General features: G+C 48.5%; 1 protein-coding gene across 1 annotated transcript; it reads right to left on the reverse strand.

Moving 5' to 3' along the window:
* P3H1 (prolyl 3-hydroxylase 1) lies at positions 1 to 25,669 on the reverse strand. Its single transcript, XM_081870940.1, has 15 exons — positions 25,141 to 25,669; positions 20,859 to 21,011; positions 19,302 to 19,491; positions 18,315 to 18,446; positions 17,426 to 17,565; positions 16,216 to 16,305; positions 15,837 to 15,889; positions 14,552 to 14,673; positions 13,881 to 14,008; positions 12,445 to 12,540; positions 9,563 to 9,713; positions 9,107 to 9,224; positions 6,538 to 6,613; positions 3,727 to 3,867; positions 1 to 784 (listed from the first exon to the last, which is right to left on the reverse strand). Exons 1-15 carry the CDS (start codon positions 25,630 to 25,632, stop codon positions 560 to 562), a joined length of 2,307 nt encoding a protein of 768 aa, XP_081727066.1. The 5' UTR covers positions 25,633 to 25,669; the 3' UTR covers positions 1 to 559.
* Between the last annotated feature and the right edge of the window lie 34 nt (positions 25,670 to 25,703).

The following is a 25,703-nucleotide window of genomic DNA, read 5'->3' on the forward strand; positions in this document are numbered from 1 at the left end:
TGGTATCCATCTTATTTTATTTGGTACATTTGCATCCCACTCTTCCTCCACAGATCTCAGGGCAGGGCCTGTTGGGCTGCCTCTGCTTTTATGCTCACAACAACCCTGTGAGGTAGGTTAGATTTGGAGATGGCGACAGGCCCACAAGTCGCCTGCTAAGTTTCGCAGCCGAGTGGAGATTTGAATTCAAGTCTCTGGGCAGCAGAGCTTTCCCTGCGACCCCAAAACTGGCTGGACCCTTAAAAAAGAAAAGGAAAAAGAAAACACAGCTGGTGGTGTGGCCCCCTTTGGAGAAACAGAACATCAGGGGAGGGGGAGAGGCAGATGGAAACAGGAAGCTTCCTCCTTCTCCCTCCAAAGAAATCCTCCTGGGCCACAGCAACTATATGTAAGGCACTTGGGAGGTGGTCATGTTCAGTCTTGTTTGTGTGCCGGACGAGGGTCCCAATCCACAGGCTGGTGGCCCACTATGCTTCTCGGTGCCCCAAAAGTTCTGCCTGTTGGTGCCTCTCGTTGGGCTCTCTTGGTTGTGTGCATTTGTGTGTTGGTGTGCGAGAGATTACAGCTCGTCTTTCCCTAAAGTGGCGTCTTGCTCAGGGTCTTCTGCTGGGGCTGGCGTGGAACTCTCCGCCACGATTTCCTTCTCCGTCACGATCTCTTTCTCCGCCACGATTTCCTTCTCCGCCACGATCTCCTTCTCCGCCATGGTCTCCTTCTCTGGAGGCAACTCTGTTTCCTCTGTGTTGAACAGCATCCGCACCAGGTCGTCGGCCTGGACTCTTTCCTGCGGTGGATGAGGAAGGAGACTTTGTTACAGGGGGTGGGGTGGGATGGGGTTCTGCTCTCATTATTATCTGTCAGGCTACTGCCATCGGAACAGGGTAGGGAAGCAGAGGGGCAGTTGGGTTACAGGGAACCTCCGGAAATCTTGCGAAGCACTTCCTCTTCCTGTGGTGAGGATAGCCTCACCTCCAGTGGGAAAGAGGGGAAAGGACCAGAGGATGCTGCTGGGAGCCTCAGCACCGCTCCTGGCCAAGCTGGCCAGGAGGGAAGCACGCCCCTTCCGTCGCCCACCCTGTGCGGAGGTGTAAAAGGCAAAGAAGGAAGGCTGGGGGTGACGAAGCTCTTATGTTGGGGGAGGTCCCGGAAACAACCACTCCTGGATTCTGCTAGCGATTGAGGCAGGCCTGAACTTGTGGCTCTGCACTGTAGATAGTTTTGCACCAAAATAAAACCTGCAAAAGACAGGTCGGAGTCCTGACTGGTTACTCACGAGCAACCACCACTGCCATCTGACATTATCGTTTCTACAACAGGGGCTCCCAAAATGCGCTCCGCCTGGGACCTTCTGCATGCAAAGCAGGTGGTATGACCGCGAAACTGCAGCCGCACCTAAAGCAGCTGCCCATTGTGCAGGATATTTAACCAACGACTCATGTTTTGCCGGAAGGCGCATGAAGGGGCTGAGGGTCACAGAGTGTTCCTGAAAAACTGCTAGGGAGAACTTGGTGGTCCTGGCAGGAAGAAGGCATAGCTATATATCCTCTTCCTTGCCTGGGCTCATCCTCTTTCCACCCTTCTCAGCCACGAGAACACCTGCAAGTTCAGACTCCATCTTAAGCTAGACTTTAGCATGTTTTAGTAACTGAATTGCTACTTTAAGCCTGTCTGAACAAACCGGCTGCATCTGTTATTCTTCAGGAGGCATACTGAGTGATTTTTACCCTTTACAAGACTGTGTGGTTGCTATTTTAAGGGGGAGAAAAGGGGGGTAAATAACAGGAAAATCCACTCTGCCTTAAAGCATCCTGGATTGCTAACACTGAAAGGCGAACACTAGCCTATTTAAGCTTCCCTTTTAAACACTCTGCTGAATGCACAAATGTGAGGAAGGAGGAGTAATATCTAATAAATATATCCTCCCTTAGCATCTAATTACATCCCAACACATTTCACCACAGGGCTGCCTGGGAAATTATGAAAGGTATGAGAGGAGAACAAGGTGAGCAAACTAGCAAGCCTTCTGTAGAAATGTATCGTTGGTACATCCCTAAGAGGTCATCCATTCTAGCCCCCCGTTCATTGTGGGGTGCAGCTTCAGCCAACCAACCTGCAGGAAAGGAGAACACACCATCTTTCTAGGCAGCTTGGCCTACAATCAAACAGCTCTTGAATATTTTGGTCACTGACCAGAGTGCAACATATACAACAGCAGAGAGCATACAAACATAAATTGATTAATATTAAGCTCTGCGAGCTAGTACACAATAAATAATTCAGATATAAAACAGCTAAAACATATAAACTAAAACCTTAATCGCTAATTTAGAACATCATTTAAAACCACTGGCCTGGTGGAACACTCTCTCACAAGAGACCAGGGCCCTGTGAGATTTGACATCCTTCTGCAGGGCCTGCAAGATGGAGCTGTTCCACCAGGCCTTTGGTCAGGGTTCAGTCTGACTCATTTTCTATTTGTATAAGAACAAGCACGAAGGAGGTTTCCCAGCCCACTCACAGGGTATTATAATATCAGTGGAAACTGGTTGGTCCTGGTGAGTATTAACCGCTTTCAGTTTTAACCTGAGGATTGTCATTTGTCCAGTTTGAACTTTACTTTTAATTTATTTAAATTAATTTTGGGATGCATTTTAATTGATCAATTGCTTGTTTTTATGCATAATGTATTATTTATATGATGTTAGCCGCTCTGAGCCCGGCTCTGGCTAGGGAGGGCGGGGTACAAATATTTTTTTAAAAAAACATATTCTTATTATACTTAGACATTGGTCGTTAGATTCATTCAAAGCTTGTCTCCTTAATTTTATAGAAGCAGCACGGAATTTAGCCACTTTGAAGGTAGTGTCTGGTTCTCTGTTCTCTATTAAGTATTTTAAGTAATAATCATCAGTTCTGCTTGGGGGTTTGCTGCGTGACTGGAGTGACAAATATAGAGCGTATAACCTTGTAGTAATGACAGCGCGGTAGGGCTTGAGTAGCAGTTTCAACTTCCTTCAAACCACAGAGGCATGTTCGTTCTGAATATGGTTTGCCTTCAAATCTGCCCTGCTGGTGGAAGGACATTAAATCTGGCAAGCATAAAAAGCTCTTCTAAATTTGGGTATTTCTATTTTGGATAAATACCTCCCTTTGGATAAACCCCCTCCCGTTAATTTCTGGATACCTTGTCCTTTCAACTCATGTGGTATTGCAGCTCAACATCACCCTATTCGTTGTTTAATTGTGGATTCAGCTTTTTCATATCCACAGGTTATCAGAGCCTGCAGTGTGAACCCTACGTTTCTCTTGGATTCTCTTGCAGTGAGGATTTCCCCATTTTTGTTTTGCAAAAGAAGAAAAATTAGTTTTAGCCAATAATGGACCTTCAGAATCCATATCTGGGACCTAAACAGTTCTTGCCATCTAGCAAGTGCCTCCAAATGCTTAGCCAAAAGATCTCCTTCGATGCGGCGCCTACCCACTAGGCTTCCTTCCTCTGCCCTCTGCATAACAACCAGGTGTTTTAGAAAGCAATTTCTTGGGAGAAAGGGCAGAGGCAGAAAACTTGAGGCCGAGTTGCCTGCAATGCAGAAGTGAAACCCAGCAAAACCCTCTTTTTTTTGCAGAATTTTACACACAGGCCTGGATATGGGGGCGGGAGAAAAAGAAGGGCATGGTGGGGTTGAGAAAGGAGGAGTGAGGCAAAGCAACAGCCATTCTACATACCCGTTCGCTGTGACGGGGGTCCAGGGTGAACCACAAGGCAATGGCACAGCGCTGGCCCTTGGTCACGGCTTTCACGCCATGCGGGTTTTCGGAACCTGATGAGAAACCCACAGCCCGGCCACACTGGGGCTGAACCTCTGCCTGGAAACCAACAAAGGGGATAATAATAATAATAATAATAATAATAATAATAATAATAATAATTTTATTTATACCCCGTCCTCCCCAGCCAAGACCGGGCTCAGGTGGCTAACACCGGGTATAAAAACAATTGATTAAAATACAACTTAAAAACAAGATTAAAATGCAACATAAAAAAATGATCAGAGGACCATTTTGATTTGGACAGCACACCCCAAACTGAATTGCTCCCCGCCGGGATTGCTGTGCTGACTGGTGCTGATGGGAGTTGTAGTCCCAAACACCTGGAAGGCAAATGGCCTTTCTAGGCCACTGGGCACATTAGGATTCATGAACAAATACTGGTGGTATTTGACTCCTAGTAAGTTTGATAATAATAATAATAATAATAATAATAATAATAATAATAATAACAACAATAATAATCTATTATTTGTACCCCGCCCATCTGGCTGGGTTTCCCCAGCCACTCTGGGCGGCTTCCAACAAAGATGAAAGATACACTAAAATGTCACATATTAAAAACTTCCCTGAACAGGGCTGCCTTCAGATGTCTTCTGAATGTCAGGTAGATGTTTATCACTTTGACATCTGATGGGAGGGCGTTCCACAGGGTGGGCGCCACTACCGAGAAGGCCCTCTGCCTGGTTCCCTGTAACCTGGCCTCTCGCAGTGAGGGAACCGCCAGAAGGCCCTCGGAGCTGGACCTCAGTGTCCGGGCAGAACGATGAGGGAGGAGACGCTCCTTCAGATATACTGGACCGAGGCCGTTTAGGGCTTTAAAGGTCAGCACCAACATTTTGAATTGTGCTTGGAAATGTACTGGGAGCCAATGTAGGTCTTTCAAGACCGATGTTATATGGTCTCGGCGGCCGCTCCCAGTCACCAGTCTAGCTGCCGCATTCTGGATTAGTTGTAGTTTCCGGGTCACCTTCAAAGGTAGCCCCACATAGAGCGCATTGCAGTAGTCCAAGCGGGAGATAACCAGAGCATGTACCACTCTGGCGAGACAGTCTGCAGGCAGATAGGGTCTCAGCCTACGTACCAGATGGAGCTGGTCAACAGCTGCCCTGGATACAGATTTGACCTGTGCCTCCATGGACAGCTGTGAGTCCAAAATGACTCCTAGGCTGCGCACCTGTTCCTTCAGGGGCACAGTTACCCCATTCAGGACCAGGGAATCCTCCACACCTGCCCGCCTCCTGTCCCCCCAAAACAGTACTTCTGTCTTGTCAGGATTCAACCTCAATCCATTAACTGCCATCCACCCTCCAACCGCTTCCAGACACTCACACAGGACCTTCACCACCTTCACTGGTTCTGATTTACATTGTTTGAAACAATGTATGGAACAGGTACAAATATCTACTGGTAATGTAAAGAAAAAGAAGGTACCTTTTATCATATGTGGCGGGTGCGTAAGAAAATAAAAGCTTTCTGGGAGATGGTATATAATGAAATGAAAAAAATGTTTAAAATAACTTTTGTGAAAAAAACAGAAGCTTTATTATTAGGAATTATAGGTACTGACATCCCAAGGGAGCAGAAAATACTTTTTATGTACAGCCGCTTGCATGTTACTAGCCCAGAGATAGAATGAAGAAAAAGTCGCTACCAGAGAGGAATGGCAAACTAAGCTGAAATGGCAAAGCTGACTGGGAAACTCAGGAACCAAGAGGACAAAAACTTTAAAAAAGAAGGGAAAAAAATTATAACTGATCTAGGAGACCACTACACGCAGATGGAAACATTAGCAGGATTTTAATCTCACTTGTAATGATAATTTGGACTGATATGAAATATAGAGTATGGCATAATATGCAGCTGTAAATGTTAATAATAGGACCCACGGAGGGAGTGGGGAGAAGTCATGAGATTCAGAGTAATATCTACATGTGGATATGCATTTGGAATGTAATAATTTTATATCTGTAAAATCAAATAAAAAGGATTTAAAAAAGAAAAGAAAAAAGGATTCACCCACACCCTACCCCTTCTGTCTACTCCCAGAAAAGAGAAGGAAGGAAGTGGGAAAGAGTGTGACTTTTCCAACTTCCTCCTTCTAGGAAGGAGGTTTCAGGGGAGACAAAGCGAACCACTCTCACCACCTGGCAGCTGAGGGCCACTGAGTGAGGGGGAAGGAGGCTCAGAGACCTCGTGGGCACTCAGGGGGGCAGCGTTGCATCTGCTGGTGAGCCCTGGTATAACTGCTAACATTAAGCGGAAGAGACAGAACCAGGACTCAGCTACATTGGCAAAGAGAAAACGCTTTATATGCGTTGGTTTATGCAATTTAACACTGTGACACCAGATGGCGCTGTGGAGTTCTGTTTTTGCTAACCTGATTTCTTGTACAAAGCTTGCAATCCATTTAACTGAAACGCTTCTTTGACGTGCCCAGATCCAATTATGCTTATTTGCACAATGTACGAAAGACGTCAGAATCCAGCACAGAAGGGGCATAGCCCCGCTGAAACGAATGAAATCCACTAACTTCAGTGGGTCTACTCTGAGCAGGGCGAATATTGGAGGCAATACAGGGCTGGCTCATTTGCACCAAGGGTCACACACAGACTATGGAGTCCAGCAAAGATGACCTTGGGGGGGGGATTCCCTTTGCCCAAAGACACACGAAAGAGCACAGAACATAAAGAGGAACAACCGACTCACAGTCACCGTCGTGGCATCCAGTTCCGTGAAGTAAAAAGCTCCTCCTTCAAAGTCACCGTTTAGGTAGAGAATAGCACTAGAATTAGCAGAGGAGAGGGGGGAGATATTATGTCAATGCCTTTCCTTCTGGTGGAGCGGAGAAACACACAGACCTGGTTCGTTTCACCTGGTTCATTTTGAAAGTGTCCTTAAAGGACACTCTTCCCAGGGGCTGCCAAGGTTTTTGGCCACGGGGCTCATTTGCCTTTTTAAGAGAGCGTCGTGGGCACATCCACAGATCTGAGACTTGAAAAAGGGCACAGAGCTGGAGGAGGAAGAGAGAGAGAGCATCACACTTCCCCTTTCAGCTCTATGTTCTTCTCAGGGGAGAAAAAAGATAATCGGTCTTTTGCTACCACGTGGCCATGGGGTGGGGCCCTCAGAGGCTCTACAAACACCAGGGGAAGACCACAGGGGCACCATTGCGCCCGTGGGCACCATAATGGCAACTGCTGCTCCAGAGTCTAATTTGCAGTGCATTATGGAGCAAAGGCAGACTCTGTTATAGTGCAGGGAATATGCATCAGAACTGCCTACCCTTTTCCTTCCTTCCTTTTTTTTTTATAAAAAAAATGAGGGATTCTAGTCCTCATTGTTCAAGATGGAAATTGGAAACCCCGCCAATTCCTTCTGAGCAGAAGGGGCTGAGCAAAATGTATGCAGATGGGTGAACCAAACATGTTCCCTTGGGTGCCAGCGTTGCAGCCCACAGAACAGAAAACAAGGTTGTTATATCTCATTTGAGACAGCCTATTTGAAGATGGCTCTATCCTATCAACTTCTCAGTCTCCTCTTCTCCAGGTTTAACGTACTCAACTCCCTCAACCGTTCCTCATAAGGTTTGTCTTGCAGACCCTTTAATACTCTTGGTCGCCCTCTTCCACACATGCTACAGCTTGTCGATATCCTTCTAAAACTGGGGTGCCCAGAACCGGACACGGGACTCCGGCAAGTTGCTGTTTCAAGAATAACCTGGCAGAGGTTGGCCACCTGTGCCTGACATGTCCTCCCTATGCTGGTCTTTTGACAGGCTGCTCTTATATTGTTTTAAATGGGTATTTTAATCGCTTTACTCTCATGCTGGGTAACGTTAAGTCTTTGGAGCGGCTGTGAGGTCCCCTGGTGGAAAAACCTGGGATAGACACTTAAAGAAAATAAACAAGGCAGAAGTCATGAACATGAGCCCAGTCTCTCTCTCTCTCTCTCTCTCTCTCTCTCTCTCTCTCTCTCTCTCTCTGTGTGTGTGTGTGTGTGTGTGAAAAGTCTTGCAGGGATAGAGGGAGTGAACTATGCAATCCTGCAACTCCCTCTTGCTGACTGACCTGGCTCCACCACCAGAAAAATGGGTTCCCCACCACTGTCCTAAAAGGGTGGGTCTTCAGGCAGCTAGACCTTGCCAACTACCTTAAGAACAGGGCAAGAGACTTTTGACCTTCAAGAGGTTGCTGGACTACAACTCCCACCTCACCCCTGACTGCTGGTCATGCTGGCTGGGGCTGATGGCTGCTGCAGTAGCCCAGCAACATCTAGAGATCCTCAGGTTCCCCATTGGCAGAGCAGCCACTCATGCAGGGACACAACACACAGCCTCCTTTCCAGATGGTGCTCCCAGGAGCCTTTAGCCCAGGGATGGGGAAGCTGTGGCCCTCCAGATGTTATAGACTACAACTCCCATCTTCCGTGACCAGCGGGTGCACTGGCTGGGGTTAATGGTGTCAGCATCGCCCTTGAGCCAGTGCCACGAACTGGACTCATACACTTCAGCCCCAAATGGGCCAAGCAAGCTGGGTAGCACTTCCAGAGACCACCTTCTGGACAGGAACAGGTCAAAGTGCTGTGGACTCACAGCTTAGAGTTGTGAGCACCGGATTCACTCCAGCAAGAAGACAGTCGTCCATAGCAGAGTATAGCAGAGTACATCAGAGAGCAGCTCTGTAGAATATCTTCTTTATTCTATCTACAACTATACAACTATATACAGAGCTTAATGAGGTCTAAGCATAAATGAATGCTACACTGAGTGTCTGCAGCTGCTCTTAGCAGCAACCTTATCTCTACACACGATCTCTAACACTCAGTCTCTCTCTCTCCGACACACTGACTGACTGACTCTTTGATGTGGTGCTGGAGTAGAATAAGTAGAGAGCAGAACACCGCCCCCTCCTCTCTGGAGAATCAGCAGAGACATCAGGAGATTCTTGGATATGGGAGGGGTGAAATCTCCTCAGATGGGAGTCGTAGTCCAACTACATCTAGAGCAGCGGTGCTCAACCTGTGGGTCCCCAGATGTTGCTGGACTACAACTCCCATCATCCCTGAGCTCTGGCCTTGCTAGCTAGGGGTAATGGGAGTTGTAGTTCAACAACATCTGGGGACCCACAGGTTGAGAAAGGCTGATCTAGAGGGGCACAGGGTCTGTGCCGTTCCTTAAGAGGTCAAAAAGCTGCTCAGGAGCACAACCACCGCAGTGCCTTGCTGTTGTCAGTGGAGAAGGAATTTTTCATTCTCTCCACTTCCTCACAGCCATTACCTGTAGTCCCGAAATGTGTAGGCTGGCGGCTCTTTGACACACACTAAAGCCTCTGCGTTAAGGATGCAGTTGTCCACGTGTACAGGGTGGCTTGGATCCGCCCGGTCTTCCTGTTTATCTGCACGGGAGACAGGCACCGCTGAAAGTTTGCACCACTGCGGCCAGCCTGCCACACTTGGCAGCGAAGATTCAATTACCCGAAGGATCCGGCTTTCGAAAGACAGCAGCCCTTCACGTTCCTAGTCCTCATGGTGCTTTTGGAAAGGCAAACTCCAGGCAGGCAAGAGGCCTGGCGAGAGTTGGAGGACACATTCTAGCCAGGCCAGAAACACCCAGAGAGGGTGTGAGGCAGGGCTGGTGAGGGGTGTGGCCTGGTGAGGGGTGTGGCCTGGTGAGGGGTGTGTGGCCTGAGGCAGGGTGTTTTGCGCTAGAGGATGTGCAGAATGCCCTACTTGCCTTCAATAGCAGTGCGGCACACCAGGTGGGAGTAAGAGAAATGCAGGGGGGTGTCGAGGCGAAAATAGGACTCCATCACCAGCCGGACCTTCTCGGTCACATTGTAGTAGAGGTAAGCACTTTGCATGGGCACTTTGCCTTCCTGTCCCAGCTGCGGAGGCATAATAATAATAATAATAATAATAATAATAATAATAATAATAAATTTTTATTTATACCCCGCCCTTCCCGGTTCAAAAACTGGGCTCAGGGCAGCTAACAACAAATTTAAAACACTTTAAAACACTTAATTATAAAAGCAGCATAAAATATAGTATAAAAACATGAATAACAATAAAATTCAAAAATAAAAAAACAATTAGATAATCCCCAGGGCTAGCTGGCTGAATTGGTCCTACTTGGGCCAGTGAGGAGGCCAGAGGAGAATTAGCTGTGGGGTCTCAGAGCAGGTGATCTTCATAAAAGGGGAGGGGGAAGGAAGAGAAGGGAAATAAAAGATCAGGCTGAATTCAAATTAAAGGCCAGGTGGAATGGCTCTGTCTTACAGGCCCAACAGAAGGAGGTTAAATCCTAAAGGGCCCTAGTCTCATGGGACAGAGCATTCCACTAGGTCAGAGCCATCACTGAAAAGGCCCTGGTGGAGGATAGTCTGACTTCCTTAGGGCCTGGGACCGCTAAACTATGGTTATTCATGGACCTTAAGGTCCTCTGCAAGGCATACCAGGAGAGGCGGTCCCATAGATACGAGGGCCCTATGAGGCACACAGAGGAGGTTCAAGTTCCAGACAACAACAACAACAACAACAACTTGTTATTATTTATACCCCACCCATCTGGCTGTGTTTCCCCAGACACTCTGGGCAGCTCCCAACAGAATACTAAAAACACGATAAACGGTCAAACATTAAAAACTTCCCTAAACAGGGCTGCCTTCAGATGTCTTCTAAACGTTTATTTCCTTGACATCTGATGGGAGGGCGTTCCACAGGGCAGGTGCCACCACCTTGAAGGACCTCTGCAAGGTTCCCTGTAACCTCACTTCTCTCAGGGAGGGAACTGCCAGAAGGCCCTCGGAGCTAGACCTCAGGCTAAATGATGGGGGTGGAGACGCTCCTTCAGCATTACTGGGCCAAGGCCACTTAGGGCTTTAAAGGTCAACACCAACACTTTTAATTGTGATCAGAAACATACTGGGAGCCAATGTAGGTCTTTCAGGACCGGTGTTATATGGACTCAGCGGCCACTCCCAGTCACCAGTCTAGCTGCCGCATTCTGGATTAGTTGTAGTTTCAAAGGTAGCCCCACGTAGAGCACATTGCAGTAGTCCAAGTGGGAGATAATCAGAGCAGGCACGACTCTAGTGAGACAGTCTGCCAGCAGGTAGGGTCTCAGCCTGCGTACCAGACCCTGGACACAGAATTGACCTGCGCCTCCATGGACAGCTGTGAGTCCAGAATGACTCCCAGGCTGCGCACCTGGTCCTTTAGGGGCACAGCTACCCCATTCAGGACCAGGGAGTCCCCATACACCTCCTGCCCCCTGTCCTCCCAAAACAGTACTTCTGTCTTGTCAGGATTCAACCTCAATCTGTTAGCCGTCATTCACCTGCCAACTGCCTCCAGACACTCACACAGGACCTTCACCGCCTTCACTGGTTCTGATTTGAAAGAGAGGGAGAGCTGGGTATCATCTGCATACTGATGATCACCCAGCCCAACTCCCCTGATGAGCTCTCCCAGCGGCCTGTCCTGGTCCCTATTACCGTGGGCTCACCGGCTTTAAAAATGGACTACTGCCCCAAAGACAACAGGTCCTGCGCTCCATCTTCCCTGACCCAGGCACCTGGTTCATTTGTTTATTTTATGACATTTCGCAGAATCATAGAACAGCAGAGTTGGACGGGCCTTCGAGGGTCATCTAGTCCAACCTCCTGCAATGCAGGAATCTTTTGCCCAACTTGGAGCTTGAACCCACAATCCTGAGATTAAGATTCCTGTGATCTACCGACTGAGCTATCCTAGGCCTGCCGCTTGAAGGTACACACACAGCAAAAACAACCACCTCAATAGCTGTTTACAAAAAAGACAAACGGGGAAGATTTGGAATCGGCGCGGCGAACTGTTTCAAAAGGACTGGAGCAAATTTATATTTTATATGAAAGAAAATTGCAAACATTTGAAAACGTTTGTAGGTTTGAGTTGGAATGTTTTGTAATGTGAATAGAAGGAGCTGATTTACATAGAATGAGGTGAAATGTTAAAGGAAGATAGAAAGTAAAAAGGGGGTTATAGAGATGCTAAGAATTTAGTAAACATGTTTGGAAGTCAGAAAGAGGGAGGGAAGGAGGTCGGTGCTCAGTCGAGCAATGTTTATGTAACAAAATGTGATTATGACAAATATGGAAAACTCAATAAAAATTATTATAAAAAAACCAAAACAAAAATAATAAACGTTTATCGGTAAGAAAAATTAACAACGACAATTCAAAACTCCCCAAAAGTTGAGGGAACAAACGGCCATGGCTTTTTATTCCGCAGTAAGGTTGGGATCTAGCTGAGGAGGCCACAATGCTTTCTGTGTTTGTTACAGCCCCAACATCACGGAAAGCAACTTCCGTCTGCGTCTTTGATGACAAAGACAGAGATTTACACAGGAAACAGGCCCATTCCAGCAGGCAGCGATGCTTCTGAATACCAGCAGAACCACAGGAGGGGAGAGGGGTCTTGTGTTCGAATCCTGCTTGTGGGTTTCCCACGGTGCAAAGAGGATGCTGGACTAGGTCAACCATCGGCCTGATCCAGCAGGCCCCCCCCTTAGATTCTTGTGTCCTGGATTCCCCCCCAGAAGTCCGAGCACAGCTTTCTGCTCTTTCAGAGACTTACCTTGAGTGCTTTATAGACGGTGACGCCATAGAAAGTCTCACTGGGGGTGTGTGGGGAGGTCTTCCCACGGTAGCCGTCACCGGCAGAGGCAGCTGCCTGCATTGGGAGAGGGTAGAGAAGATATATATATAAAACTGAACATTTATATCTCTCTCTACTTGTGTGTGTTAAATTTTGTGCTTTACAATTTAGAATATTCATTTATACAACCTTAAAATAGCAATGACTTCCCTTCTGTCTCCATGGTTCATTTTACATAGCATAAATCCCTGCATATTTTATATAAACTAAACCATTCCATATTCCATTATTACTTCCATCGATACTTATTTACATTGTTGGATTTATCTTAATGCTGCCAATGTTTTCAAGTGTACACAATTCCCCTCCCTGCCATGTATTCAATAAACATTTTCCAATCTTCTTTAAATAAATGTTCTTCTTGTTCTCTTATTCTATACATTAGATCCGCAAGCTGCGCGCATTCCATCAGTTTAAGTTGCCATTCTTCTTTGGTTGGGACCTCGCTCCATTTCCATTTGGGGCTAAAAAACATGGGCTGCTGTAGTGGCATATAAATAACCATTTTTGACACCTGGGAATTTCCATCTGAATCATCCCCAACAAAAAGGAAAGGTGCTTTTAAACATTTTTTCCCCCCAATTCATTATAAATTATTTCCCAGTACTCTATTACAGGTCCACCACACATGAAAGAACGTACCCTCAACCTCATTGCATCTCCAGCACTTATCTGATTCAGTCTTACACATCTTAGTAAGTCTACTCCAAGTAAAACTGAACATTTCAATCCATTTTTTCTTCTGGGGTTGTGGTGAAAACCCCAGGTAAAAAAAGAGAGTAAAAGACCTCTGGACGTTTAAGTCCAGTCAAAGGCGACTATGGGGTGTGTTGCTCATCTCACTTTTCAGGCTGAGGGAGTCAGCGTTTGTCCACAGACAGCCTTCCGGGTCATGTGTCTAGCATGACTAAACCGCTTCTGGCGCAATGAAACACCAAATGGAAACTGGAGCGCACGGAAATGCCGTTTACCTTCCCGCCACAGCAGTACCTATTTATCTACTTGCACTGGCGTGCTTTCGAACTGCTAGGTAGGCAGGAGCTGGGACAGAGCAACAGGAGCTCACACCATTGTGCAGATTTGAACCGCCGACCTTCTGATCGGCAAGCCCAAGAGGCTCAGTGGTTTAGACCACAGCGCCACCCACGTCCCTCAAGCAGGACTCATCTCAGGCCAAATGGCAGAGCTTGAGAACAGGCCCCTCGTGGCTCAATCCCTGTGCATCTCTAGGGTCAGGCAAACAGCTAAGGCAGCTGAGCTGAGAAAGAACCCCCCTGGACCAAGATTCTAGAGTGAGCTGCAGCCTCCCAGAGCATCCACAGTGCTGTGTTGGGACCTGAGGGGCAGCTACTCACATTGGTCAGCCTCTGCAGTGCCCGACATTCCTCTTCGGACAGAAAGCCGTCCACCACCACACGCTGGGAGCCGTTGAGCAGCTTGGAGTTCATGGTGATGCCAAGCCCGTCGTACACCAAGGGGCCTCCTGTGTGAGGCAACAAGAAGCAGTCAAGGCGTTATGGAACCTAGAGGCCCTTCAAGATGCTGCTGGACTCCAGCTCCCATCAACCCTCAACCGATAGGGATGCTGGGAGCCGTGGTCCATCGTCCTCTGGGGGAGCCAATTGGCCGCTGGGTGCAGCTGGAGCTGGGACTAAGCCTCGCCCTTCCAGTCAACAATCTCGAGCTCTGCCCTAGCTTCAGTTTAGGAGTTGTCTTCAAGGGCAGCCCCATGCATAAGTCACTGCAGCAGTCTAACCAGAGAGGAGGCGGCAGAAGCTAGGTTAGAGGCATGTCAGGGGTGTGGCCGCTCTGGATGCTGCTGAAACCTGCATCATCTCCAGTCAACATAGCCAACGGTCAAAGTTAAAGGGAGCTGGGAGTCCTTATGGAGGGCCGCAGGTTCCCCACGTGCGAGGAAATGGATTAGACCCTGCAGTTGGGACACAAGAGCTGGAAACACAGCTGGAGCCATGGGAAGAGTCCCCTTTCCCTTGGCCACCGACAAACACCCAGGCTGCCCTGTCACCTTCTCGCACGAGCTTGTTCATGTCCGTGGACTCCTTCGTCTTCTCCTCCACCAGGTTCTCAATCTCCTTCATGAGGTTGCCTATCTCTTCCGAGATGCGGGCTGCCGTCTCGCGCTCCACCCTGCAGAGAATGGAGAGACAGGGCGGCGTCATCAGCTGGAAGGTCAACAGTAACTCACTCTATGTGGGGCTGCCCTTGAGACTGACCCAGAAACTCCACCGGGTGCAGAATGCCATGGCGAGACTCCTTACGGGGTCCTCACTGCGGGATCAAATTCACCCGGTGCTATACCAGCTGCACTGGCTCCCAGTGGAGTACAGGATCAGGTTCAAGGTGCTGGTTTTAACCTTTAAAGCCCTATACGGCCTAGGACCCCTGTTCCTACGGGACCGCCTCTCCTGGTATGTCCCACGGAGGACCTTACGGTCTTCAAATAAAAACATATTGGAGATCCCAGGCCACAGGGAGGTTAGGCTGGCCTCAACCAGAGCCAGGGCTTTTTCGGCCTTGGCCCCGATCTGGTGGAACGCTCTGTCACAAGAGACTAGGGGCCTGCGGGACTCGACATCTTTCTGCAGGGCCTGCAACACGGAGCTGTTCCACCAGACCTTTGGCCAAGGTACAGTCTGACCCCCTCCTTCGGTAATACTCATAGAACTCGAGCCCAATGGCTGCCATTAATTTGATTCAGAATTGATTTTAGAATGAACTGATTTTAGAATGTATTTCAATTAATCGATTGTGATTTTATGTAAACTGTGTTATTTTTACTGTTGTTAGCTGCTCTGAGCCCAGTTTCAGCTGGAGAGAGTGGGATATAAATAAAAAATTATTATTATTATTATTATTATTATTATTATTATTATTATTATTAACTGGTAGACCTTGGAATGGAGCCAACTGCTGGCCTGGGTGGTGCGGTTGGGGGGAAGAGTTCCCATGCAGATGTGGAAGGAGAGCCAGCTTCAAAAGCCTAGCTCTGAGCTATAAGGCAGCCAGAGAGAACAAGCCAGGCAGAGACATAAGCAGAGAGCCAACATGGTGCAGTGGTTAGAGTATTGGACTAGGACCTGAGAGACCAGAGTTCAAATCCCCACTTTGCCATGAAGCTCTCAATGGGTGACCTTGGAGCCAGTCCCTGCCTCTCAGCCTTGGAGGGTTGTTCTTGGGATTAGATGAGGGGAGCCATGGGGGCCACCTGGGGCTCCTTGAAGTAAAAAGTGGGGTATAAAAGCATTTTAAAAAAGGGTGGGGAGAGAAAGTCTATTGAAAAAGGCGCTCACTTCTGCTTCTCTTGTAGCCTCTTCGGTATCACCTCTTCCGGTGTCCAAGTGTCCTTAAAAACAGGGGGAGAGAAAAAGAGCTTAGCGCAAGGAATTCACCCAAAACGTACAACCAGGGGTGGTGGAATTCTGGGCCTGCTGAGCTTCCTGGTCTCAGCTGCCCAGTCGTTGTACTCAGAAACTGGGGATGATGGGAACTGTAGTCCAATAACATGTAGCTCTCCACAGATCCCTTCCTCCTTGACTCACACAGCGCCAGCTCTGACACCTCTCCACCTCAAAGCCCTAGGCCCCATACTTTGCACCTTCCCCTCATCTGCCTTTCCTTAAAAAAAGGGCAAAACAGAATGGGTGTCAGGCCGAAGGAGCCGCCTCTTACCGGGTCCACGAAGGGGATCCCAAAGACGTCGTAGGCGAAGAAAAGCTGCTCTTTTTCCAGAAGGCTGCGTCTCCAATAGAGCTTGACATCCTGAGCGGAGAGGGTGAGAAAAGGAGGACAGAAAAGTCAGAAGCGGGCTCGATGAGCCAGCACAGGGGTGGGGAACCTTGTGGCGTGGTTCAGTTGAAGGACCAGATCTCCCTCAGCCTGGGGTCTGAGATCTCCTAGGGAAGCCTTTCTCTTAATCCTGCCACTCTCCCAGGCATGTTTGGTGAGAGAGAGGGGCTTAGTAGCTGCTCCCAGATTGTGGAACTTCTTTCCACGGGGAGCCTAAGCCGGTAGGAGTGTGTTGAATTGTTTCAACTTTTGAGTTCCAAAAAAAGGGGGGCGCGCTAAAAAGTCGTAACACGACTTGGGAATCCGAAACATATTTTGGTTTAATTGATATAATCTAGTTTTGCCTGGTAAGTGAATTTGTGTAAAAGTGCATAGAAATAATCAAAAATGACTGCCAAGCACTTTCAGTTATATTTATGGTTACCTGACATTTACAGAAGTTAAAATTAAAATTAGTTGGTTTCCCGAAAGCAGTTTATGTGCCTCTTTATCAAATACAGACTTATCAAGGTAAATGTTGTCCGATCACAAAAAGAATAGCAGGTTTGAATTCCTCACGCCCCAAAGCATATTTTTAAGACCCCACTCACTGAATAAATTTACAAAAAGTAAGTTTCACTCCAAACTAGGACAGTCTCCTCTCTGCTTTCCTCTTGCTGGTAGGCAAAGACTTTCTTTTCTTTTCTAATATAAATGGGATAGGCAGTAATAAAAAGATATAAATAAGTAACTGCAGAAAGGAGGAGAGGTAAGTTGAAGAAAATGCAGAATATGGACTGATGTAAAAAAAATAAATCAGCAAATATATGTAAAATGGAAAGAAAAAAAAATATCTAAGAATCCCTGTGGGGGGAAAGACTTTCTTTTCTTGTTCAGACAGATCTTTGGCCACTAACCGGCCATTGTGTTTTGGCAGGCCTTCTGTGTGTGTATGTGTGTTATGCATCCCCTCCGCATTGTTGTGTTTTTAAAATGGTTTTGTTTTGATTCAGTGCTTTTTTAAATAATATGCTCACTTATTTAGTCTCAATATTTATTGTCTGCTTTTCATTGTACCCGTGAGCCCCTGTACCTCACTTGCCAGGACACCCACCTTTCTGGGGCGTACGGGCATGGCCAGGTTGTCCCCCAGCACAGCTGTGTAGTAGGCCAGGTTCTGTTTCATCACTTCGTCGTTAGGGAAGAAAAGCAAATAGGTTTTGGCACACTCAATGGCCTTCTCGTAGTCGCCGCCTGGAAAAGGGGAGAGAACCTGCATAAGGACGTAAAAAGAAGAAGAAGACCTGCATCTGGATCAGGCCAGGCACCCATTTGGTCCAGAGGGGCAGATCCCCCAAGGGGAATCCTGCAAGCAGGACCTGGGAGCAACAGCAACTGCTAGTCAGAGGCAAAGCAGTGGAGGGAGAATGTACTGTATTTTTCACTCTATAGGACGCACCCGACCATAAGACGCACCTAGTTTTAGAGGGGGAGAACAAGGGAAAAAAATTCTCTCCCTCTCTGCACAGTGCTCCTTCAGCGAAGTGGCAGGAGAAACGGAGCCCCTTCCATTTCTCCTCCCGCTTCGCTGAAGGGGCATTACTTCCGGGTTTCGCCGCTCACGCATGCGCAGACAGTTAAAATGACATCACACACATGCACGGAAGTGGCAAACCGCGACCCGCACGGGTTACATTCACTTCAGGATGCGAATGGGGATCCGGAATGGATCCCATTCGTACCCAGAGGTACCACTGTACTTGCAAACCGCTTAGAAGCCTCTTTGGGTGTCACGAAGTGTATATATTAACACATTAGACAAACACATTTATTGTATACTGTACAATGTGTGGTGCGTTTTAGGTGTGTGATATCATGAGGGTCCAAAGGATAATTTTTCCTGGAAAAGGTGGCACAGGGTAAAACAACTGAAAGGGGAAGCAGGCCCGTTTCTTACCACAAAAATAAGAACGATTGGACCTGGACCTTTTCTCTCAACTTACTGTTGTAGTAGGCAAACTGAAGGTAGTTGAAATGAGATGGGAGGAAGTCCTCAATGGGCTTCTCAGTTCCGGTTTGAGATGCAAGTTCTGTGACGCAGCCTTGCTTGCAGCTCAACACTTGTGTGTAGTGATCTGCCCAAAAAAAGACGACAAACCAGGTTTCTTCTTAAAAACAGGACCAGAGAGTTAGAGGGGGTTTTGCAGGCCAGAGGCAGTAACCTACACACTGTATGCCATATCAGACCCAGGACAGACCAAGCCATGGCTTCCTACCCCACACCTAATGCTATATGTGACGTCAGGTGTGGGGCAGGAAAGGCTGTGGCTACAAGGAACAATCCTTAAAGTGAGTTCCTGACTGTTCCTTTGCAAACAGGACTTGCCATTCAATGCAAGCTTTGCCCCTTTGCAGCTGTGGTTTGGATTTGATTTTCCCAGACTGCATTGGCAAACCAACTCCCATCCCTCTTCACTTCGTATGCTCCTGAGTGGTTAAAAAAAAAAGGTAAAGGACCTCTGGACAGGTAAGTCCAGTCAAAGTCAACTATGGGGTTGCAGCGTTCATCTCGCTTTCAGGCCAAGGGAGCCGGCGTTTGTCCTCAGACAGCTTTCCGGGTCACATGGCCAGCATGACTGAACCACTTCTGGCACACCGTGACAGAAACCAGAGTGCATGGAAATGCTGTTTACCTTCCTGCTGCAGCGGGACCTATTCACTTGCACTGGCATGCTTTTGAACTGCTTGGTTGGGAGGAGCTGGGACAGAGCAACGGGAGCTCACCCTGCTGCAGGGATTTGAACCGCTGACCTTCTGATCGGCAAGCCCAAGAGGCTAAGTGGTTTAGACCACAGCGCCACCCACGTCCCCTGCTCCTGAGTGGTGCAGTCCAGCCACAAACTGAATGGGGCGCTTCGGCATTTAGAGAAAAGAATTGCTTGAGTTTCTTTTGCTCGTCCACAACACTCCGGCTGCTGGTTGGGGCTCACCAATGATAGCTTGGAAAAGGTCCGCGTTGTACTCGAGGTAGTTGTAGCCTTCGTAATCGTACGGCCCCTCGCAAAGGGCTCGGCACTCTGTGTCGGCGACCCAGTAGGCTTCTAGTGCCTTCTCCAGGTGCAAGATGGCCGCCTGGGGCTTCTCCTCTGTGTAGTAACTCACACCCAGGCGGAATTCTTCCTACAAAAAAAAGGGGAAAGCATGGGAAGCAGTCAGAACTTGTGCGAGAGATGGGAAGCACAGATTGGAAGCTAGTCCACCAACCTCAATCTTAGCTAGACTGCACATAGCATATGTTTGGAGGAATCCTTTCTCAGACTGTATTAAGGCTCGCGGCAAAGACCCTTTTTATCTAGTTGGCAAAGCCTGTCAGAACAAAAATTCCTTCAGTTATTTCTGGAAAGCACAGAGGGTGGGTGCCTGTCGGATTCCCCAGAATGGGGCACCCACCTTGGAGGCCCTGCTGCAGGTCAGTGAGGAGAGGCCTTCTGGGATCTTTGAAACTGGGAGGAGATACGTAAGGGAGCAGGCCGTCTCTCAGGTGTACAGTAAGAAGCACCATGCCTTATACGGCAGCACCTCAAACTTGGCCCAGTTGCAGTTTGGCCACCAGTGCGAATCCCACAAGCAAGGTGTTATATACTGGCAGTAGTTTGGCTCGACAAGCAATGTAGCTGCTCTGGTCTGGACCAGCTCACCCCATTGTTCCTGCCACTGTCAGCAAGAATGAGGTGTTCCAGCATGTGGTGTTGCCACTCATTTTACCTGTCCCTGAGTCCAGAACTTGAGTTGCCTTCAATGCTTTGGGGAGAACCCTGGCTCTTGCAAGAACTGGGAGGTTCCGGCAATAGAAGGGGAGCGGGCCGGCAGCAATTGCTGTTTTGCCTCAGGCGGTGAAACAGGATTGGCCACCTCTAGGCCCTGTGGTGGGAATTTTCCAGTCAGGAACCCAAGCAGCTGCTGTGGAAACCTCCATTCTTATGGCTGGAATGACCATGTTTGAATGTTGAGGGATGCCGGAATTTATTTATTTTTTTGTGGTGAGGGGGAGGGTTCTGCCTCCCCTCCTCCTCACAGGTGTCCCCAGGTTTCAGCCCTGGGCAGGATTGAACTCTGACACCTACTTGCTAAGTCTCCTCTGCAACGCCACACGGTTCACAGAAAGACCAATTTGGAGACCACATTTGTGGCTTAAAATGTGGAATTTATGTCGCCCAGGCTAGATTCTGGACCAGCATAGGTAGTAATTCATAGACAGAATCAGAGGCGCCAATTTGAATAAAATATTGGGGGGGGGGGAGGTACGCCCTGCCCCTCATAATCAGTCACGATGTGGTCACGCACACCATTTGAATGGCAATGCCCATCAACTTGAGGGGAACGGGACAATCCCCTCAAATATTTTATTTGGGTGGCTGGAGATCCCTCAGGCCCTAGGAGTTGGCTCCTGTGGGCAGAATATGGACCCTCTCTGTGCATGTGTGTTTATGTGTGTTGGGGGGAGAATCTGGGCACGGGTGAAGTACAGTTGCCAATGGCATTCTCACCATGTGCGGCTTGGCCTCCAAGTCCACAAAGTCAGAGTCTTTGACGCCAGCCATCATCTGGTAGTAGTCCAAGTTCTGCCGCATCTCCATGTGGTCAGGGTTGGCCACAAAGAACGTGTGGGCTGCGGCCACGGCTTTGTCAAGCTTGTTGATCTGAGGGAGGGAGGAGTAAAGACAGTGTTGAGTGCATAAGATGAAATTTGGTGGACCAAAGGTGGGGAGCCTTTCACAGTCCCATTCTGTTTGAGCCAAACCTCGGTGGGGCGGGGGGGGGGGGATAATAATAATAATTTATTATTTATACCCCGCCCATCTGGCTGAGTTTCCCCAGCCACTCTGGGTGGCTCCCAATCAAGTCTTAAAAACAATACAGCATTAAATATTTTAAACATCCCTATGCTATTATAGGGTATGCTAGTAAAGAGTAGTACAGTGGTATCTTGGGTTACAGACGCTTCAGGTTACAGACTCCGCTAACCCAGAAATATTACCTCGGGTAAAGAACTTTGCTTCAAGATGAGAACAGAAATCGTGCGGCAGCGGCAGTGGAAGGCCCCATTAGCTAAAGTGGTACCTCAGGTTAAGAACAGTTTCAGGTTAAGAACGGACCTCCGGAACGAATTAAGTTCTTAACCTGAGGTGCCACTGTATCAGAGGCCGGTGAGCCAAGCTTTGAAAATGATAATGATGATGACGATTAGGTGTCTCAAAGTGAACAACAAAAACAGACCTAACAGACATTAAGATCAGATGCAAACACACCAGCAAAACAAATAGTTCTTTCAAAATATATATCTTACCCAAGTTCTCCCTACCCCACTATAAAAAATGAGCATGAAAACAGCCAAGTTACATCCAAGTGACCCTCCCAATTAAAAACCAAGAGCCTGGGCAGATAAAATGTTTTACTTTTGTATAGCAGTCCAGTTTCTACACATGCAGAGGTGCTGAACCTGAGATTACCAAAATTGCAACAAGCCCTGCTGTTTGAGAGTTTCAGGGCCAGCCAAAGACATTTTGCTGCCCGAGGCAGAAAAGGCTGCCCCTCCCTCACCCCCTTCTACCACCATTCAAAGCCAACCAGAGAGGCAGCTGAATTCTACAACAACGCTGGCAATACTGCAGTCACCTCCATGGCACCTGAGGGCATTGGGCTGGCTTGCCCTCGGAGGGCAATCTTTTTACTCTGATGGCCAGCAGGTCGCACTAACTGCCATCCCTGAACAGCCAAAAAACACACATACCAAAGCCCCCTCCAAATTGCTTGTGTGAATTCTGCAAGAGTCCACACACATGCTTTATTCATGGTTCTGTGATGCTTCCCTAGGGTTAGCCTATTATTGCCATCTGGAGGGGCAATTCTGGAGCTACAGCACATCAAAGCAGGAAAAAAAAAATGAATGAGATTTGTTATGGCCACTCCATTCAAGTTTGCTGAGAGATATACAATGAAATGCTTCCAACATTTGTGCTTTAGAAGTAATCTTAAAGAAGCTGGCCAGATCCCTCTTAAAGGACCTCCCCTATTTCTTAGTAAAATTTTTCCTGTTGCTGGGTTTTTAATTGGTTTTATTACTTGGAAAATGATTGATATATTTTAATTTTTAAAAGATATACATATATATATTAAAGGGCTTTTGGAGGAAAAACCTGATTGCTGCTGTTATTAATGCCTGCGTAGTGATTTGTTGCTGTTTTAATGGATTGTGTTTTCTAAAAACAATAAAGCGTAATTGAAAATTAAAAAAACCAAGAACATTTGCGAAAAGATTCCAGCAGGAAGTTTTGGAACACGCATCACTCAGAAAGGAAGGCGTGTGTCTGTGCAACGCGTCTAACCGTCCTGATACCATCATGAGCACAGCTTTGCACAAACGCACAATGAAAAGGATTTCTAGAGAGGGCCCCCCAAAACTAACAGGAAGGCATGCAAACACCCCACAAGCAGTTCACTGCGAAGGCAGGGCAGCCAACTGGAGGACATAAACCACGGTATCCGATAGATAGGAAAAGCAGGAGGATTAAACTGCGGGTTTTTGCCTTTTAAGAATGGAGAGAGCTTAGGAATCAGACACAGAGAAGTCAACGGGGTTTTGGTTTTTGGTGGGGGAGAAAGAGAGCCTGGCTCTTTCCATATTTGCTTTCTCCACTCCAGTTGTTGAATTGGCTCTGAAACCTGAGACCACGGGGGAGGGCCCCCCTCTTTTTCGTCTTCCTGCGCAGCCCCTCTATGGACGTGGCACATCGCCCCTCCTAAGGAAGTAGGGAGGAGAGAGAGACACGAGAGAGGAAGGGCTGAACTTCTGGCCGCAGGGGAAGGAGCAGGAAAAACGCTTTCTAAGTGGCTGGAGTGAACATGTGGCAGACAAATGGATGGAGACTACAAGAGAGACAGGCCAGGTCAACTCTTCAGAACTGGAAAAGTGATTAAAGGCAAAACCCTTTCTGCAATAACTGTCCCTGAATCCAGGCAGCTCAAACTCATCAGCTCCTCCATCTCTGCTTTGTTCTGCTCAGACATTGCAACCGAGACGCAGGGCTTTCTACAAGGCTGCTTCCTATATAAGGACAAAGTATTCCTTCATTTTCCAATTGTGCCACAGGAAATCTGGAATGACCGATTCAGTTCTCCAACTTTTCCCAGACTTCCAACAAAGGGGAGATACTTCTAGGACTTGGGCAAAGTCCAGGCATTGGTCAATGGCATTGCAACTGACCCAGCCACTGGTGCATGAGGCAAAAGAGAAAGCCCATAGGTTCATTCATGGGGCAGCAGGATTGGGGCTGAAATGCAGTGGCAGGTCCAGTCCTAAGCATGGATGTGAGACAGATCTGATGCATGCTGGACCAAGTGGCCCACCTGGTCCAGCATCCTACTGTCACAGTGACTAATCAGAAGTCTCAATGGGAACACTGCAAGCTGGACCGGAGGGTAACAGTGCTCTCCTTGCTTGCAATTGCCAGCAACGGCAAAACCATTTCTCTGATAATGGATGCGTTTCGAGATGCAGATGGTGCTGTTTTTTTGCTTGCTCCCAGTGTGATTATTTTCACCCACAGCTGCAGTTTATTACACAGATACGATTAATAATATGTTCAACCTCTGTATGGCACTTTTAAGCACTTGGCGTATTTCACATGCATTTATCTAGCTGCAATCCTTACGAGCTCGCACGATAAACCGCTATTATTATACCCAATTTTGCAGGTGGAGATGCGAAAGATTATGCAGATTTTCAGCTCTGTCTCTTAGCGGCTTTGCAATTTCTGTTTTCTTTCTCTCTCCTTCCTCCGGTCTCTGTACCTGTAGCCTAGTTTCTCTGTTTCTTTCCATTGAACCTATTAACGTTTCTTCGACCTCAACCTACACGATGCCTGGACTGCCTAGTGGAGGGAAGGGGACTCTTCTTCAGCCAGGGGGACGCATTCCCTGCTGGGAAATCTTCTGAGGGCCATGTGCTAGTGATGGGGAAGTATCTGGAGTGCAAAGCAGAGTCGTCAAAAGGCCTGGGGAGGACTTGCCGATCAGAAGGTCGGAGGTTCGAATCCCCGCTCCCGTTGCTCGGTCCCAGCTCCTGCCAACCTAGCAGTTCGAAAGCACATCAAAGTGGAAGTAGATAAATAGGTACCACTCTGCCGGGAAGGTAAATGGTGTTTCCGTGCGCTGCTCTGGTTCGCTAAAGCTGGCCACATTACCCGGAAACTGTACGCCGGCTCCCTCAGCCAATAAAGCGAGATGAACGCTGCAACCCCAGAGTCGGCCAAAACTGGACCTAATGGTCAGGGGTCCTTTTACCTTTAAGAGTTGGAAGGGACCCCAATGGTCATCTAGACCACCCTCCTGCAACACAGGAATCTTCTGTCCAATGTGGGGCTCGAACCCACAACCCTGAGATTAAGAGCCTCCTGATTTGCTCACAAAGTTGTCCCAGTAGGCATCTTGTTGGCCACTGTGAGAACAGGATGCTAGACTAGATTTGAACTCTTCTCATATTCTTAAAGGAATATTAAAATTAGTTAGGGCTCCTAGCAGCAGCATCAAACCATCTCTTCCAACCCCCTCTAACTTTTGCTAAAACGGAATCCAACTGAACTCGACGGGGCCTACTTCCCCGGTAAATACGCAGAGAGGATCAGGAGGAATCCAAACCAAGCTGGATAGATCCCCCAGAGGGGCTTCCGTGACTCCTTTCCTCCCTGAGAAGGTCCCGATCCATTTGAAAAGATTCCCCCCTCCCCCAATCCTATCGCCATCAGTCCCCGATCCAAGCGAACAGGCTACCTTGAAATAAGCCACTTGGAGATAGTTGTACGGACTGCGCTTGCGGAACTCCAGCTCCGTCTCCTCGCCGAGCTGGTAGCGGGAGGCGCCGTCGGGGAGGCACTTGCGGAGGCAGCCGGCACGGCGGAGGAGCTGCCCGAAGAAGCGGAGGTCGTCCAGCGGGCGCCGCTCTCCGACGGCGGGAGGCGCCGGCTGCTGCTGTTCGCCCTCCGCCGGGCGAGGCGGGGCTCCGTCGGTGCTGTTGGCAGCGCAGCGCAAGCGGCACTGGATCAGGCGCGCCCGGTGCGCCTCCCGCGCCCGCAGCGCCCTCTCCATATGCAGGATAACGGCGCTCCAGTCCCCGCGGGCGTAAGCCTCCGTGCCCGCCGCCAGCAGCATGTCCGCGGGAAGCGAGGAAAGGTCCGTCTCGGCCTCGACGGCAGGGACGGAGAGCTGCGCCGCCAGCACCAGGAGCCCAAAGAGGGGCCGCGCAAGCAGATCCCGGGGCGCCATCGTGGCTCGCTCGCCGGCTGCGAAGGGGCGCGCAGGGGGGCTGGCCACGCCCACCCCGACGGGGAAGAGGC

The sequence above is a fragment of the Podarcis erhardii genome, assembly GCF_964252035.2.
Source record: "Podarcis erhardii genome assembly, chromosome: 7".
In the NCBI taxonomy this organism is placed as follows: domain Eukaryota; kingdom Metazoa; phylum Chordata; class Lepidosauria; order Squamata; family Lacertidae; genus Podarcis; species Podarcis erhardii.